At 54.3% G+C, this 15,891-nt stretch overlaps 7 protein-coding genes across 7 annotated transcripts; 2 read left to right on the forward strand and 5 right to left on the reverse strand.

Annotated features, from left to right (window-relative positions):
* Positions 1 to 730: 730 nt before the first annotated feature.
* On the reverse strand, positions 731 to 1,947 carry HETIRDRAFT_379405 (uncharacterized protein). The gene is made up of 9 exons (XM_009544031.1): positions 1,882 to 1,947; positions 1,817 to 1,829; positions 1,729 to 1,761; positions 1,615 to 1,677; positions 1,463 to 1,540; positions 1,325 to 1,402; positions 1,227 to 1,250; positions 1,040 to 1,114; positions 731 to 970 (listed from the first exon to the last, which is right to left on the reverse strand). The coding sequence occupies exons 1-9, from the start codon at positions 1,893 to 1,895 to the stop codon at positions 911 to 913; spliced, it is 438 nt and encodes a 145-aa protein (XP_009542326.1). The 5' UTR covers positions 1,896 to 1,947; the 3' UTR covers positions 731 to 910.
* A 27-nt stretch (positions 1,948 to 1,974) lies between these two features.
* HETIRDRAFT_432206 (uncharacterized protein) lies at positions 1,975 to 4,030 on the forward strand (the record flags this gene model as incomplete). The annotated part of the gene is made up of 1 exon (XM_009544032.1): positions 1,975 to 4,030. The coding sequence occupies one exon, from the start codon at positions 1,975 to 1,977 to the stop codon at positions 3,940 to 3,942; it is 1,968 nt and encodes a 655-aa protein (XP_009542327.1). The 3' UTR covers positions 3,943 to 4,030.
* An 85-nt stretch (positions 4,031 to 4,115) lies between these two features.
* Positions 4,116 to 7,442, reverse strand: HETIRDRAFT_32709 (uncharacterized protein; the record flags this gene model as incomplete). Its single annotated transcript, XM_009543452.1, has 18 exons — positions 4,116 to 4,456; positions 4,519 to 4,676; positions 4,760 to 4,847; positions 4,911 to 4,929; positions 4,994 to 5,177; positions 5,238 to 5,267; positions 5,333 to 5,484; positions 5,537 to 5,643; positions 5,703 to 5,850; positions 5,911 to 5,963; positions 6,021 to 6,057; positions 6,113 to 6,131; positions 6,383 to 6,569; positions 6,626 to 6,780; positions 6,834 to 6,975; positions 7,037 to 7,100; positions 7,191 to 7,295; positions 7,349 to 7,442. The coding sequence occupies 18 exons, from the start codon at positions 7,440 to 7,442 to the stop codon at positions 4,414 to 4,416; spliced, it is 1,785 nt and encodes a 594-aa protein (XP_009541747.1). The 3' UTR covers positions 4,116 to 4,413.
* Positions 7,443 to 8,104: 662 nt separating this feature from the next.
* Positions 8,105 to 10,183, reverse strand: HETIRDRAFT_60912 (cyclase-associated-like protein; the record flags this gene model as incomplete). The annotated part of the gene is made up of 9 exons (XM_009543564.1): positions 8,105 to 8,544; positions 8,593 to 8,716; positions 8,770 to 8,864; positions 8,920 to 9,172; positions 9,223 to 9,328; positions 9,387 to 9,472; positions 9,539 to 9,757; positions 9,819 to 10,086; positions 10,143 to 10,183. 9 exons carry the CDS (start codon positions 10,181 to 10,183, stop codon positions 8,225 to 8,227), a joined length of 1,512 nt encoding a protein of 503 aa, XP_009541859.1. The 3' UTR covers positions 8,105 to 8,224.
* A 230-nt stretch (positions 10,184 to 10,413) lies between these two features.
* Positions 10,414 to 11,573, reverse strand: HETIRDRAFT_168321 (uncharacterized protein; the record flags this gene model as incomplete). The annotated part of the gene is made up of 7 exons (XM_009544033.1): positions 10,414 to 10,557; positions 10,607 to 10,752; positions 10,806 to 10,951; positions 11,027 to 11,138; positions 11,188 to 11,361; positions 11,418 to 11,438; positions 11,492 to 11,573. The coding sequence occupies 7 exons, from the start codon at positions 11,571 to 11,573 to the stop codon at positions 10,414 to 10,416; spliced, it is 825 nt and encodes a 274-aa protein (XP_009542328.1).
* Positions 11,574 to 12,359: 786 nt separating this feature from the next.
* HETIRDRAFT_443500 (uncharacterized protein) lies at positions 12,360 to 14,088 on the forward strand. Its single transcript, XM_009544034.1, has 7 exons — positions 12,360 to 12,577; positions 12,679 to 12,874; positions 12,935 to 13,176; positions 13,233 to 13,247; positions 13,306 to 13,388; positions 13,442 to 13,518; positions 13,584 to 14,088. The coding sequence occupies exons 1-7, from the start codon at positions 12,393 to 12,395 to the stop codon at positions 13,953 to 13,955; spliced, it is 1,170 nt and encodes a 389-aa protein (XP_009542329.1). The 5' UTR covers positions 12,360 to 12,392; the 3' UTR covers positions 13,956 to 14,088.
* Positions 14,089 to 14,243: 155 nt separating this feature from the next.
* HETIRDRAFT_309297 (uncharacterized protein) lies at positions 14,244 to 15,409 on the reverse strand (the record flags this gene model as incomplete). The annotated part of the gene is made up of 4 exons (XM_009544035.1): positions 14,244 to 14,437; positions 14,533 to 15,087; positions 15,145 to 15,282; positions 15,343 to 15,409. The coding sequence occupies 4 exons, from the start codon at positions 15,407 to 15,409 to the stop codon at positions 14,244 to 14,246; spliced, it is 954 nt and encodes a 317-aa protein (XP_009542330.1).
* Positions 15,410 to 15,891: the final 482 nt, after the last annotated feature.

Consider the following 15,891-nt stretch of genomic DNA (forward strand, 5'->3'; position numbering starts at 1 on the left):
GGGAGAAGGGGGGGGGGGGCTTACTCTGGGAGGATGAGGGAGGTGCGAAAGTCGCTGACGGGGGGGAGGGAGGGAAGGGGTTGGCCTATGCGGGAGGAAGACGCGGTGCTGGAGCGCGTCGAGTCGGGGACCTGGCTGCGTCTGGGATCGGACCACTTGCTGTGTTGGCAAAAAGCACAAGGAGAAAGATATTGACGAGCGAGGGATCACAGTGCGAGTGCGTCAGTGTGTGTGTTTGCGTGTATGTGGGGCCAAGACGAGGGAGAGGAGAGGGCGGGGACATACCGGAAGCGATGCATGATTGTTGTGCGGCCTCGCTGTGCACACGTTGGGAGCGCCCCGCAGGCGAAAGGGGAAATTACGAGTTGTCGCGGGGAGGGGCCACGGCCTGGGAGTGAAATGAGGGGCAAGGACAACGTGGAGAACACGAGGAGTTGGAATATAGAACACAACGACGGCTGGCTCAGGTCCCTGCGTCGTCACCGGTGGGGCACGTCAGATGCCCTCGCAAGACACGTGTGCGGTGCGAACGGCGTCGGGCAGTTGGAGGAGATGGGAGTGTAATGGCAGAGAGGAGAACGAGCGTCGACGCGCAGGAGGGCACCGCGGCAGGCACTCCCTCCGCCACAACGAGAATTGCGTTCGGCCTGCCCGAGTGCACCGGCGCCGGCCGGCCATTTCAATTTCGGATAGGGGCAGGTCCCTCGACGCGTCGCAAGCGTACTCAGCTATCGTACACATTTCGTCGATTCCCCGTCACAATTACATACAACTGGAGACATCTGCTAGTACTTCACGACGACACTAACTACACCGGACGCGGTCTGGGGACGCGTTCGGTCACGCCATCGCGTGTCTGAGACCATCGAGTCAGGGCACAGCGGTCGAGAAGCCGCGAGAACACGTCTGCTCACTGCTTCGTCCACTCCTTCGCGGTGGCCAGAAACTTCGCCTTGTCGTCCCGCAATTGCTACCGTCGGCAAGAGAGAGTCTGTGAGCGCACGCACAACGACGCGAAACGAACGTGGACACGGCTCACCGCCGCGATCTCGGGCTCGAATGGATCGTCAGGGCTGGGGTTGTTCACTTTCTCCTTGATGACAGCAAGCACTGCGGGGCGATGACGTCGAATTCGAATGAAGCGCCGCGCAGGTCCGGCACCGCAGATGCACGACCCTGTTAATGCGCCCGAGCGAGATGCACTCGACGATGGATGACATACCTGTGGGCAGCTTGATTGCCGGCTTCCACTGGGGCGCGTAGGAAGAGCACGGGCTCGTGTGACGCCCCGAGAAGACGCGGGCATGAACCGAGGGTGGCTCACCTGATCGCGCAGGATGGGCACGCATATGTGGCCCTCGTCGTTTATTCCAGGGTGGTATATCTTCGTGCTGAACTTGACCTAGCGCAGCGCAAGCGGCAGTGAGTGCGTGAAGGGCGAGGCGCGAAGCGGCGTCCGCACCGCTGGGGCCTTGAAAGGGAAGCTCTCCGAGAGCTCGAGCTTGAAGTGAAAGACGCCGTGCTTGTAGGGACCATCGGACTGTGGGAAGCGGTGGGAAGGAGAGAGAGGCGAAGATCGAGCGATGAACGAGGCAAAGCGAAGGAGCCACTCACCGCCCCGGCGACGGTGCAGTTCCACAGGAAGACGTTGGCGTCGTCTGGCTGAACGGTCACCCCCTGAGAAGACGAAGTGAACGACAGGTCGCGTGGGAGAGGCAGGCGACGCACATCGATTGGGTGGTCGAAGATGTCCTTGAGCTCCTGAGATCGCGCAGATGGGCGAGTGACGACGGCGAGATGAACGAAGAAACGACACCTTGTTGATCCGACTGGGTGGGGGTTGAGAGGAGGGAGGGCGAGAGAGGGGGTGGAGATGCTCACCGTACGGCAGTCATCACGCGATGATGATGAGAGTGGGAGAGAGGAGAGGTTGTGACCGCGCCACTGCAGGCGTGCTGCTTGACGGAGCCACCCATGCTCGCTCGCGGCGCCTCTGCTGTCCCCGACGACGCCGTCCTCCTCCTCGCCCCCGCCGCCGCCGCCCCCTCTCACCATGCCCCGCCCACAAAGAAACGCAAGCACACCGCGTCCGCCACCGTGACCGCCGCCGCCTCCCCCGCGCCCTCCGACCTCGCCACGACCCCGAACCCCACCGACGCCAACGTCGTCCTCCCCTCCTCCTCACACGACCTCCTCTCCCGCCCCCGCCTCTCTATCTCCCGCGCCCCCGTCCTCGTTCCCATCGCCGACGGCTCCCCCTACCACTCCACCGAGCAGCTCGCCACCAACCACCTCGGCTACCGCTACGTCCCCGCCGGCCTTACCCCGCCCGGCTCCCTCGTCCACGTCCGCACCATCGAGAGCGCACCCACCACCGCCCGCGTCAGCTGGGAAGACCGCAGCCCCTCCATCAAAGTCACCGCAGACGGCCTCGGCCTCCTCGGCGACCGCGGCTTCCGCAGCGCCCGCCTCAACGCCCCCGTCCGCGAGGGCAAGTGGTACCTCGAGGTCGCCATCGAGCACGCCGCCGGCGCCCGCACCGATCCCTCCAAGCCCGAGGGCGCCCACGTCCGCCTCGGCTGGGGCCGCCGCGAGGCCCCGCTCAACGCCCCCTGCGGCCTCGACGGCTACAGCTACGCCCTCCGCGACAAGACCGGCGACAAGGTCACCCTCTCCCGCCCGCGCCCGTACGGCCCCGCCCTCCGCTCCGGCGACGTCGTCGGCCTCTACATCTCCCTCCCTCCCCTCCGCGCCCCCGCCGCGAACGACCCGCACGACCCCGCCCACGTCCGCCGCGAGCGCATCGCGATCGAGTTCAAGGGCCAGGAGTACTTCGAGTACCTCGAGTACGCCCAGTCAAAGGAGATGCTCGCCCTCATGGACTTCAGCCGCAAGCCCGCCGGCGACGCAGCCCCGCTGCCCCCCTCCGCCAAAAAATCCGCGACCGTCAAGAACGTCCCCGAGCGCGGCCCCGCCGCGCGCAACCCCAAAACCGCCCCGGAACCCGCGCCGCTCCGCCCGCTCCCGACGCTCCCCGCCTCGCAGATCGCGTTCTTCGTCAACGGCGCCACGCCCGGCGCCGCCTTCCGCGAGCTGTACGACTACCGCCCGCTGCGCGCCGCGCCCGCCGACGAGCGCAAGGCGCGCAAGCGCGCCCGCGAGGGCGCGCGCGAGCACAAGGAGAACGCGTTCGACGACGGCTGCCTCGGGTACTACCCCTTCGTCTCGCTCTTCAACGACGCGCGCGTGCGCATCAACCCCGGGCCCGACTTTGCGTTCCCCCCGCCGCCCGACATCGACGCCGTGCTCGCCGGGGAGGACGCGCCGATCGTGTCCGCGGGTGCGGCACAGCGCACGTGGCGGCCGTTCTGTGAGCGCTACGGCGAGTTCATGGAGGAGCAGTGGGCGCTCGATCGCGAGGAGGAGGAGCAGGCGAAGGAGGTGCTCGCGCAGGAGACTGCGGAGCAGGAACGGCGCGATGCGCAGCGCGAGCGGCGTCGTCTGCAGTCCGAGGCGCGCAAGCGTAAAAAGGAGCCCGCGCCCGCCGCGACCCCCACGTCGACGTCCACGCCAAAGCAAGGCGAGCTCGAGCCAGAGCCGGAGCCAGAGCCAGAGCCAGAGCGGGACGGCAGCGCCCCGGCGACGATGATCACGGAGGGCTCGCGCGTGTTCCCCAGCTCGTCGCTCGCGAGTAGCTTGGGCCTTCTTTCCTCGGCTGCCGTAGACTCTCCCGCGCCCACGGCGTCGAGCGTCGACATCGTCGGCATGCAAAGCGCGTACAACTCGGACTACGGCGACGGAGAAAGAGAGGCGCTCGAAGAAGAGGAGGAAGAGGAGGAGGATGCGGTGGCCGCCGCCCCCGCCGCCGGACCACGAACGCAACAGCAGTCTTATTATTATAACCATACAGGCCCGACGCAGATGCTCGAGGACGATCAGTAGTTGTGTGTGGTTCTTGCTCCTGTCATTGTTTCGCACACGCATCATCCACGTTTGTATTCAACAGTAATTTATGACATCGAGACACTCGACGCAACCGAGGGATGACAGGCTTCACCTATCACGGTATCGAGTGGGTTTGGTCAGACGAGGTAATGTAGAGGTATCCAAATAGTAGATTGTCAGGCACGGGCACGTCACATTAGTCAGTCATAATAAGGCGAGCGAGAGGGGAATAATAACGAGAGGTATAGGTTTCGAGATCGCTACAGTGTGCAGAGAACGGTATGAAATCAGGGGAAAAAATGGGAGGAGAGTCGATAAATAGGCTAGCTAACCGTGCAAAGACGACGAAAGTGAGTGCAGTCAATGACGGTAGGAATGCATGCGTTTTGGACAGCAGAGAAAAACGAGAGGAAGATCCATATAAGAAGGAAGTAAAAAGATAGGGGCTGATTAGAATCATGCACTAGTTTACCGTGGCGTCCACCGCGGAGCCGGCGCCCGTGTGCTGTAACTACACGAAAGAGGAAGCATGAGCACGCGTCTGAAACCCAGACCACACGAGCAATGACGCACCCGACAGTCTCGCCGATGCCCTTCTGCTTCTCGATGCGGATGTCAAAGATCAGGTCGCCGTTGGTCGCGTCGCGCACGATGCTGCACCAGTTCCGTCGACCCATGACGTACTTCGACTTTGAGTTCGACCCATCCGGCTCCTTGTCGAACAGCGGCAGCTGGGGGCATGTGCCGATCGTCAGCTCGGTCTCGGCGCTGGCGAGAGCAGAGCAAGGAAACAGAAGCAGGTCGGCAGACATACCATCGTCTCATCGGTATCCGCGTAATGCATGGTCCGGTGCGTCTTGGTCGAGAGCGCGTTCACCATGGTGAGAACCCCGCCAGGCGGCCTGCAATGACGCAAAGCAATGAGGACATCCATCCAAAGCATCTTAGATTTCAGAAGCACTGACGGTGTGTTCACGATGGCGCCTAGATGGCATTCGCCAGTTGATGTCATTGCCCTGGAGCTGATGAAGAAAACGTGGATACATACTGGTGACAACATTGATCATGTATCGGTGATCAGCAGCGGGTTGGACGTCAGGTGTCTTCTTCTTCTTGAGTGTCTTGAGAACTCCGACTGCAGCACAGTGCACGTCGCCCGAGAGGAAGCTGATACGAATGCGCCGGTGCTGGGCAAACTGCTGCAGCTGCTCGATGAACCAGTTACGCTCAGACTACGGGCGCGACAAACTGAATAAGGGGGCTTTAATAGTGATTCAGAGCACACGAGTTACCTTGTGGTGTCTGGACGTCCAATGATCATTCTGGTCGACGATTCAGTTTGTATGTAAGAAAAAGGGTCCAGAGATGGAGAAATGTAAAGCCGTACCAGATCGTCCAGTAATTCCGCATCCGCGTTGAACTTGTTCACGAATCCTTTCAGACCCAGCGATCCGCTTTTGCCCAGCGAGACCAGAGGATTCAGCTTTGACCCTAGCATCGTCTCAAGGAAGACCATGCGAGGATATGCGATCGGGATACCTAATTTTCAACGTAAGAACACATGTTCAAGTACCAAGTGCAGAGAACAAACCAAGCTGCACAATCAAATGTTCTACGCCGGGGGGTATTGCGTTCAATCTTTGAAATACCTTTTGGTATTCAGTTGGACTGCACACTTGGTCTAATTTTCTCTCTGCCCTGTTGTTGTTGTATGTCTATGTTAAGGGTGTTAGGTGAATCGCGGGGGGGCACCGTACCGGCAATCCAGCATCAACATCCACGCCGTAGGTCCGATGTACGAAAGGAACGTGTGAGACGGGAAGGGAACATACGATCCTTGACCGCCTATGATGAGAGACCTGCTGTAATGGGCCCCCGGTCGGTCGTCCAGGCCATCAACATCAACTGCAGAGGGAAAGTCATGTAAAGCACAATAACGCCGCGAGGGGGAGATAGACAGCGCACCATTGATGAAACACTGGAAAAGCAGGAAGAAAAAATAGCCTCGCGCGCCAATTCTGCCAACGAAACGGTAAGAAAAACACCCAACGTCGCACGCCGAACTGTCCCCTTACGTATTGAAAACCGGGGCTCTCTGCAAGTCATCAGGATCTGTTCGAAGGCAATGATATAAGCAATGTCTATACTAATCAACGGTGTGACTGACAACTTCCAAACCCATCAATCTTTACTCGGATGATCAGCTATTATGGTGACATTCGTGTGAATATATGCTCACCAAGTCTGTGAACATCATCCTGAAATGTCAGCTACTGCTTCATGTTGACAAGCTTGCTCTAAACGTACCGTGATCATCTAACATGAACAACATACCTTTTTAAGTCAAAAGCCTATGTTTGACAGGCAGAAAATATCCTTACCAGCCATATTCATCATAGGTCTATGTCACAAATATCGATTAGATGTTCAGTCGCACACTCTCGTGAAATACGTACATTGAACTGTTGGCCCTTGCGAATGCCCCGCTGCGGAACACATGGCAATAATGGTTGAAGTAAAAACGATCAATCGCCGACAAGATTTCTTGTGTAAGAGGATACTTCTTCTTTTCGTCAGGCTTCGGATGATTCACCCAATCCTGCAGCTCCGGTTCGCGAGTCAAACTGACAGCAGGGCTCGGTAAGGTGTGTAGAAGCTTGCATCACATATAAGCGCTTACCCGTCACAATACAGCTGATCTCCTCCGCCGACAAGGGCATGAAACGGGCGCTCCTTATGCTTTGAAAGAAGGTCTACCCATACCGGATCGTAGCCACTTTGGAACCCCGGCCCGCGAAAGTCGTCAGCATTGACACCAGCGCTGAAACCATTGCACTTTGGTAATAATGTTGAGTAAGACGCTGGCATTCTTTGCAATGACGACGTACTGAGTAAGCTGCCAAACGCATATTCTGATTACGCCCCGGGACATAGAAGTCAAACTCCTGACCATGGTTGACGTGATAGCGAATCCTCATCTCGTGCTCATCCAAGGGGATTTCTATGAGAAATCTCCAAAATGTGTAGGTTCTACGCCAAAGAACAGTCATGAATTACTGCTATCGCAGAAATGACTAGCAAGCACACATACCCTCCATTCCCAACGTAGACATAAATCTCCTGGCCCGGCACAGATCTCTTTTGAGCATGAGGGCCTTTGTACTGCCCGTCAATCGCGGTCGGAGACATATGACTTGCCATGGGATCGGCGGGGTGTGGACCGAGGTCAAACGACCTTCCATGACCATTGCTTGTCCCGTTGTGCGTTCTTTTGGACACCGCCGGGCGATCCGGATCCCATTGAAAAGTGAACATGGGATGTGGTTCATAAATTGAACCAGCGTCAGCGGCTGGTTTGTCGGGCATTGAGCACAAATATCATACTACAAAACATGATACTTACTAACAATGAGAGCAGCGCCCAGCCAGACGCCGCGCTCATCTACCGTGTCATACCGCAGCAGCGGGCCACACATAAACTGTAAATGGGGGTTCATCTTGGCGACTCGAAGAGTTTGAGAGCGCTCGATGGCACTCATGTGAGTGAATTGCGAAGTCATGGACGAAACAGATGGCTGTCTCAATTCCCCGTTGCCCCCGGGGGCTGCAGCAGCCCATGAGGTGGGCGGTAATCCGAGAGGCGAGTGAGCGACATAGTGCGGTGATGGAGGCACGCCCGCTTCGTCTTTTGGAGGCAGAGGGGGACCAGGAGTAGCTGGCCTAACAGCGGGATTGAAGCCACCTATGAAATCCTCGGGTAATGGCAAAACTTGTTCTAATGGCTGGAAGCGACCGTCGGGACCTCTTTGCTGGCCATCCTGTGTGTCCAAATCCCGATGAGCGAGTTGAACAGCCGGCGGTAGTAAACACAACCCACTCCGTGAGCAGCCCTGCGCTGCGCGTGCCATCCTGCATTATCCATAGTGTATCGGGAGCACTACGGATTGAGGAAGTACACCGATCCAGGAAGTGCCAAAAGGCAGAAAAATGAAGGAAGGAAACAAGTACACAGGTAATGAGAACCGCATCAGGTCTTAGGTGATCACATTCTTTAAGCGCTCCTCGGCGTGCTCGACTCGCGACGTCATTCAACCGGATCAATGGTCACTTATACCAAGATCTAGGGTTTCTCAATGAGAGACAAGCCGCAGCATTAATTGAGGCGAGACTGCAGGTATATTTCCCCAAGTAACCAAAGTTGCAGAATTAGAATACGAATTATTAGATAGTTCCGCATGAGCTCGTTGCGTATGTCTTATTGTCATGTATACCTCCTTGATCATCCAACGTGTTCAACAACCGTAGTCACCAACTTTCCTCCCTGGATCAATGTCCTCAACATCTCAGGGACAGGTTTCTCTTCGAACACACCGTCCTCCTCTCCTTCCACCGGTAAACTGACATTGATGCTGCTGCACTTCGCCGTGGTGATCTCCACGCCCAAACAGTCTTTGCTGAGGTAGATTTGACCCGAATCCGTGGAGTCCAGTTGAATTGTGGGCGCCGAGCCGGTGATCTGAAGCGTGAACGATGGTGAATTGGTTACGGACACGGACGCAATGACCGAGCCGACGAGGACAGATGTTTTCGTGCAGTTCACTAAGCGCAGTCAGCAAAGGGTGAATCGCAAACAAGAAACGGGCTCACCAATCGTCACGGCGTTTACCTTGCCCTTAATTACGATAGTCGAATTCTTGCACCCGAACAGGCTCACTATCTGATTCAGCTCGCCATTTTCCACGATCAAGCTCTTCTCATTCTCTTGGTATTCCTATATCCGCGGTATATCAGCCGAGAATTTACCCTGCATGGCTGTCTACTTACAATCACCCACTTGCTACCTTCCAGTGCGAACTTCGACGGTTTCTTACCCATAAGAGCGTGAGGCTTGCTCGGCTTGATTGGCTTTTTTGGAGCTACTTTTTATTCTCGAAAGTTGGAGATAAACCCCATCATAAGGACAAAAACACGCACCTGCCGAAGTTCCTGGGGTGCTAGGCACAGTGCTTCCGCCTCGTAAAGCCGGGTTCTTATGTGTCATTTCATTCTTGTCGACCTTCCGCAGACCCTTCGTCACATCTTCCCCGCGGCTGAGGTCTGCAAAGAGTGCTGCGTGACCGCCAGCTGGTGCACCAGAGTTGGGCGCGGGTATGACTGCAGGTGGCGGAGGTGGTGGAGGCGGAGGACCCCCACCAGCTGACGCTTGATATTGCGATATCGTTATTCCCTGTGCGACTACGTTCAGAAGGCAGAAAGCTTCTGACCCATCGTCCTTACTTTAGCATTCCAAACAAGACCCGTGGTATGGTGTTCCATGATATATTTCTTCAGTTCATCTAGGATTTCCATGTATGCTCTGACCCATTCTACATGCTTGGGATCCCTGGAATGAAATGGTTAGCATGATACATTTGCACAGAAATCATGATTATACAACGCACTTCTCTTTGAAATTTTGAATGATGCGGTTTCCGTAGAATTGGCTGGAGTCTTTGATATCATTGACGAACGGACCTGGTTTATTCTCCTATATCATTCGCAGTCTATCTTTCCAACTCAGTTCTTTCGCAGAATGCGATAGATCACGCACCACAGCGACCCAGCCGATACACGAAGCACCTTCAGATAACATGCTCAGATGATGGACCCAATCCCGCTCTTTGCTGGAGTCTTTGATCTTCGTTATGGATTCGATGTCGGGCTGAAAACCCAAAAGAAGCTCTGCAAACGCATTTGGATCAGGCTTCTTGCAAGCGCCGGCAGTCTTAATCAGTCCATTCAAGGTATTGAACAGATCTCCGGTCTTCTTGGCCTGAATAACAAAAGTCGGGTTGGTTACTTAGATGATAGAGGAATTGATACATGCTGCACACCTGCTCTATGACACTTGGGACTGCAAGGGCGTCTGTTAACTTTATGAACGGCTTGACCTTTCCTTGCATAATCTGTGCCTCGAATGCTATGACACTAAGCGGTTGCTCGACTGGGGCAGGGGGAGGGGGAGGGTGCACTGGTGGTGGACCTGCTGCTGCTGCTGCCGCGGCGCGAGCTTGGGCATTCGGGTCGGGTTCATCGTGTATAACTTGTGCAGTCTGCGAAACGTTGTACACGTCCTCGAGTCGTGAGGCCACGGCCTCAAGCCTGTAAATGGTATGCTCAGTCGTGCATGGGGAAGTTGGCACGAGAGTTATTGGTACCGTTTCAATACGGTTGACAGGTTGTGCAAGCCACTAGACATTGTGTGATGAGAAGCGCAACGATGAGCGACGCGACGCGGACGACGGAACAGGATGTTGCCAGGCATCATGTTTACCGTAATTGGTATGTTTTTCTCACGAACAATTGAACAAAGTCTTTCTGTCCAAAGCAGGCGAGAACCCCAGGGAAAAACATGTGAAAATCTTCATGGTTTGCAAAAGAGATTGCACTTTAAACAAGTAACAGTAGAGCGACTGTAGCGGACGAAATCTAGGCTTTATCATCTCTATCAACTCCCGTCTCCTTCTCCATAGCCTGTTTCTTTGCTTTCTTCCGTCTACGACGCTCTCTTTCAATCTGCTTGGCCTTCTGCAACTCACTTTTCGACAGCCCAGGATTATGAATCTTGTCCAGCTGCACATGTTTATTAGCGGGATGCAAGTATATATTAAATGCATCTCACTTTATCTAATAGAATTCGCCGCGCAAACATGCGATTGAGTTCCAAGGAACGTGTTTCCTGGCAGGAGACGCGAATCCCAGTGGGCTTATGCAGGAGCTGAACATTGTTCTCGGTCTTATTAACAGATTGTCCGCCGGGACCACTACCTAAGTATCAACGATACAATGTAAGACCCATAATGGGTATAAGCGTGACATACAAAGCAGGCGACGCGCACCTCGGACAAACGACTCCTCTAGATCGTCCTCTTTCAAGTCAGGCACATTGCGTTGTTTGTGAGCTTTCTTGAGCTGTGAATAGAACCGTGGAACTGTGGATGCTGAGGAATCGGGAGAAGACGATGGGCTGGTGAGTCAGTGACACCTACATCAATACGGTATATCAACGGGCATTAAGGCTGTCATAGGAGAGCTAACGTACTTCTGCACTTGTTCTCTCTTCCTCTGACTGCGACTAGACAACTCTGGTATGGGCTCCGGACTTTTGATGGAATCATTGTCCGCCAGCTCAGTGTCTTTTGTTAGACGGAGTTCTACACAATACATCAGTATTGCCTTTAGGATGATATGAATCAAGCTTACTCCAGGTCTCCTGCCCGTTCACTGTGGACGGCTCAGCTATCTTCTGAGCTTGCACGATGTTTTTCCGAAGCACATCCGCGACTTCCCGAGCCAGAGTGACATTTTGCTCATAGAGTTGGGTATCCGTCTGTGACCTCCCAGCTAGCGTATCATGACGCATCTTATCCCGAAACGCTAAGCAAACGAGATCCGATTACGAAAAAATGCGATAGGAATACGCCAGCGCATACCTCTGAGCACTCGTTCATCCCCTTCCGCGACAATCAGTATAGAGGGATCGCTACATGTCCAAAGCAAGGCATACCAGAGAATGTAGCTGCCGAAGCACGATATAATGAGCGATAGGCCGAACGAGCAGCAGCTTGGAGTGAAGGTGAGATAGTCATCGTAGGGTTGAGAAAAACGGAAAACAGGAAGTCGGCATTGGCTAACCTGATCGGTTATGTAAGACTCGATACGGGTACTTCCGTGAATTCTTTAGATCTTGCCTGAGATCCAAAGTAGCTCCATACTTCCATGTGCGTTAGTGGGAAAAGAGAGGCTATCAACACCGAGATGATGTGCACTGATCTCAACGCGAGCTGCTAAGTGCGTCAAGGGTGAAGCAAGAGTGAATGATGTCTACTCCAGAGAAGCACTGAGCCTTGTTTGCATGAAGTGAAGCTGAACACAAACATCAAAAGACCAGCGCATTATATAGCCTGTTACTCGAGGGCTCGAACGTTATCAGTGTCGATGTAAAAAGACTGCAGCTAATCTTTTCACAGTATAGTTTAAGCAGTAGGAAGTGCTATTGGATTGAACAGAAAGTGAGGCAAATCACTGATCGACAATTGACATATGGTTCTGCATTTTGGAAATGAATTGTTGAGAAAAGATACCTATCCCGAGTAGGACATATTGTACAATGGAGAGGATAGCATGGCGCATGAGTTCACTTGCTATACTATGTAACACCATGGATCAGAGTGAATTTTATGAGGCCCTGCAATGATAGTAAGGGGTCTGAGGTGGTTCAAAGCTGTTCAGAGATCCTCGGTGCTATGATGGCGGTCAGCGGAGAGCGAAATTTCCATTTTGGGTGGTTGTTTGGCAACAGCCTCTGAATCAAACAACCCAATCAGGCGTGTTTTCCGCGTGGCTGATGAGCTGCGTCGCGACTTTTCGAGCCTGTTCATGCGTGTTCAGGTGTGGCCGTTGTCGAGATGTCGAGACCGATCCTACGTCCTCAGCAAGTGACCGGACAACATAATCTGCCTTATCGATCAGCTCGTACTGCGTATCCTACGTTTCTCTCATTCCAGGCGACACTCAAGTTGCAGGCAGGATGGGCATGGTGTGGGCTTGTCGATGCTTCTAGGTGGGACATGGTAGTGAGATTGGTTGCAAGGTGTGGATGACATATTTGTCTTTACACAAGCTGCCTCAGGCTGAAGACCATCGAATTTTGGCTCTGGCCATGTGTTATTGACCACCCTTCACATCCCGCAGCGACCACGAGATCCGCGCAAATGTGCTCAAGTCTCTCTTGTTGAATACGATTTCACTTCTCTCGATATATGTCTTCGATCTCCTACTGCATCCTCTAGCGAAAGATCAGCCTCAGAAATGGCTACATCGGAATGTGGGGTGGTTCTACCAGGTGCTATGGCTGCTCCCCGTCGTGGGCCTTTCACTCTATCTCAATGTGATTATTACTCTGGCCTCTCCCTTGAACATCTCGATTTAGCTAAATTCGACTCTGCAGACCTCATGGTGCACACTCATAGCTAAACGCACATACACTTTACAACACGGCCGCTCCTCGTCGTATCCAGGTCCGGGAACTTCCCCTTCCCCGAATGCATACATCGCCTTCCTTCATTCGCTGGCGACATCCGCATACCGTAGCGTCATGGTCCTCACAAGTATTATTGTTTCACTTGCACTGAGCTACGTGCCGCTCGTCGGCGGTTCGGCTGAGTTTCTCTTTCTATGCTGGGTGGATGCGTGAGTCTGTGCGCGCTGTGTCCGCGTGTCTGTTCTAATGGTGATGCCCATGGTAGGTACTACTGTTTCGAGTAAGTTTTGTGAGGGCCGAAAACCACGCGTCAGAAACTCACTGCCTTTCTCGTGTAGATTCACATGGATCGCGCGTGGTCTTTCGCTATCTCGGCGAGTACGGCATCTAGAGGAACGTTGGGCGTACTATTTTGCATTCGGTCAGTTTTCTAGTGATCGCTCCGCGCGTCAATATTAATTCATGGTGCCTCAGGTCTTCCATCTGCCGCTCTCTGCATATGGGGAAGCACCCTTGCCAATGCCGCGCTCTTCGCGCTTCTCTTCCCATCCGTCAGTCCGTTTTGACCGTCGTGACTCCGCATATCGGCTGTCTTACACCCCTGTGTTATTTAAAGTTCATCATCATGGCGATGCATGCTAGGCCTGTCCCATATGACCCATACAACCCCGTCCCACCATCGCCGTCACCTGGTTCACAGCAACAGCCCATCCTCCATCCTTCCCCATACATCCCAATTCGGTTCCCCGTCTTCGTACCCGTCATATTCATAAACGACTGCATCGTGCGCATTCTCAGCTTAGGCACGCGAGGTGGGAGATCAAGATTCACCAGCGGAGGGAGCAAGGCGTACGAGACGGCAGAAAGCGTGGAAAAAGGAGAGGGCGGTGATGAAGTGGAGTTACGAGCTACGAATTTTGGTCCATCAAGGGTGGGAATTGGGGGGAGGACAAAGATCCTCGGGGATAGTAGGCGGAAGATAGACTGATCTTTCCTGCGCTGTCGAACAACACATGCCCCTCCCGTGCTCTATATTTTCCATTTATTACAGTAATGACTCACATTCAGACACGCACGGAGCATTTTTTATGATACCACTCAGATCTATACCATAACATAGGCACCTGCCGCATCTTCATATTAAGGTACTGGCTTTCTCTGGACTTTGATTTCTGTGTGATGATACACACGCTCTCGGCACGAACCGAGTAATACAATGGACACACAAGAGCAGTCCGAACATAGCTTGTTTTTTGTCGCCGCTTGAGGACAGCATTCAACCGAACCCTGCCCATTCAACGCTGAGATACGTGACCTTTCTACTCTCCGGATTCCACCCACACAGCAAGTGTGCCTTTTTCGTAGCTGTACCGAGCCTGCCGTGCGCGACAATTTCCATGGGACGCATCGGAGCCGTTGGAGAGCTCTGCACAGTGGCAGCAAAGTGGGAATGGTACCGCAGAGGGTCACCTGTGTGTATCCGCCCGGCGGACGCCAACCAGAGAGCAATCAGCAACGATAAACGAGTCCACCACGCGAGGAAAAGTGGATCATAGAAGACGCACCAGGATACACCAACCAATCTCCACCAAATTTGCTCCCTCCACCCATGTAATACCCCTTTTCCCACAAATCTCGGAACACCTCGCATTTGGCGCGCTCTTCGTCGTTCGAAGGGTAGCTCCAGACCCCGGCCGTCCTCGCAGAGTCTATGGTGTTGTGAACGTGCTCCTCGGGGGCATACCAGCTCAAACTGTCGGACGTCGTGGGTATGGTCACTGTGTACGGGAGGTTGGAGGGCGAGGCGGACGATGGTGCCGGAGATGACGGAGCTGGCACTTGGGTTAGAAGGTTTTGGCCTGCAGATAATTCGGCGTCGATCGGGGAGTTCTGTGCTGCCTGACGTGCGAGCTCCTCAGCCTTTCGCCGCCGCTCTTCACGCTCCTTTCGCTTCCTGATCGCCGTCTCGCTCATCGCCTTGCCCTCCTTCCCTCCCGCTTCCTGCTGCAAGCGAGCGATTTGCAGACGCACTTCTGCCGTAGACTCGGCCTGCCATCTCTCGAGCTGATCATGCGAAGGTGCGTGGTGTGCCTCGGGGTCGTCGACGAGGACTGCAAACTCTGAGAACAGACTTGTTTCGAGGCTGTTGAAATATCCCAAAGACGCTACAGGCGCACCTTTTTCTACGAGGAGTACGACCTCTTCTGGCATCAGGATGAGCGGTAGGCCGAGGAAGACATTTTGTTGGGATAAATGAGGAAGGGTGCCGCCCAGGACGCCGCAGATATGATGTTTTGCGCGAAGTTCCGCGACATCTGTACTAGGTACGGGTGTTATCAAATATTACAGGCTGTGGAACAAACAATGAAGCGCACGGTCAACTTGCCATACAAAGGCGCGGTTGTTTGAGACGTGGATGGGTATTCGGTTGGAGGTGGTCATGAAGAGTCGGTGTCTCAAAAGAGTAGATCTACTGACTCGATGGATGACTCAGCACTAGCGCTCTACACTGTCCCGGGGCCTTGGTTGATCAGTCCGAGGATGGGTCTGTGCGCCTGCAATGAGCTGCAATGTTGTCCAAGCGCTCAAAGTTGCAGCTCAGGTAGCATTTATATATAGAAAGATGCGGTTTCTTTGATTCTTTGAGATTCTCCTCAATCTCTGCGAGAGACGGCGAATCCGTTTTCGGGTCAGTCTATCCCACTCGTGACTACGGTCAGAAGATCTTCACGGGGCCTTACGGTGGTCCTTGGTTTGTCTCCCATATGCGAAAATGTTCAATGTTCGTACCTGGTGTCCACACGAGAAACTGGGTCCGGTGAGGGAAGTCCTGGCCGAAGCGGAAATTCTCAAATCCTTGAACATCACATGGGTGTCTACCCTGGAACCCTGGATAGTGACCTCACTGAAGATGCATGTCTCGA

The sequence above is a fragment of the Heterobasidion irregulare genome, assembly GCF_000320585.1.
Source record: "Heterobasidion irregulare TC 32-1 unplaced genomic scaffold scaffold_02, whole genome shotgun sequence".
Taxonomy (NCBI): Eukaryota; Fungi; Basidiomycota; class Agaricomycetes; order Russulales; family Bondarzewiaceae; genus Heterobasidion; species Heterobasidion irregulare.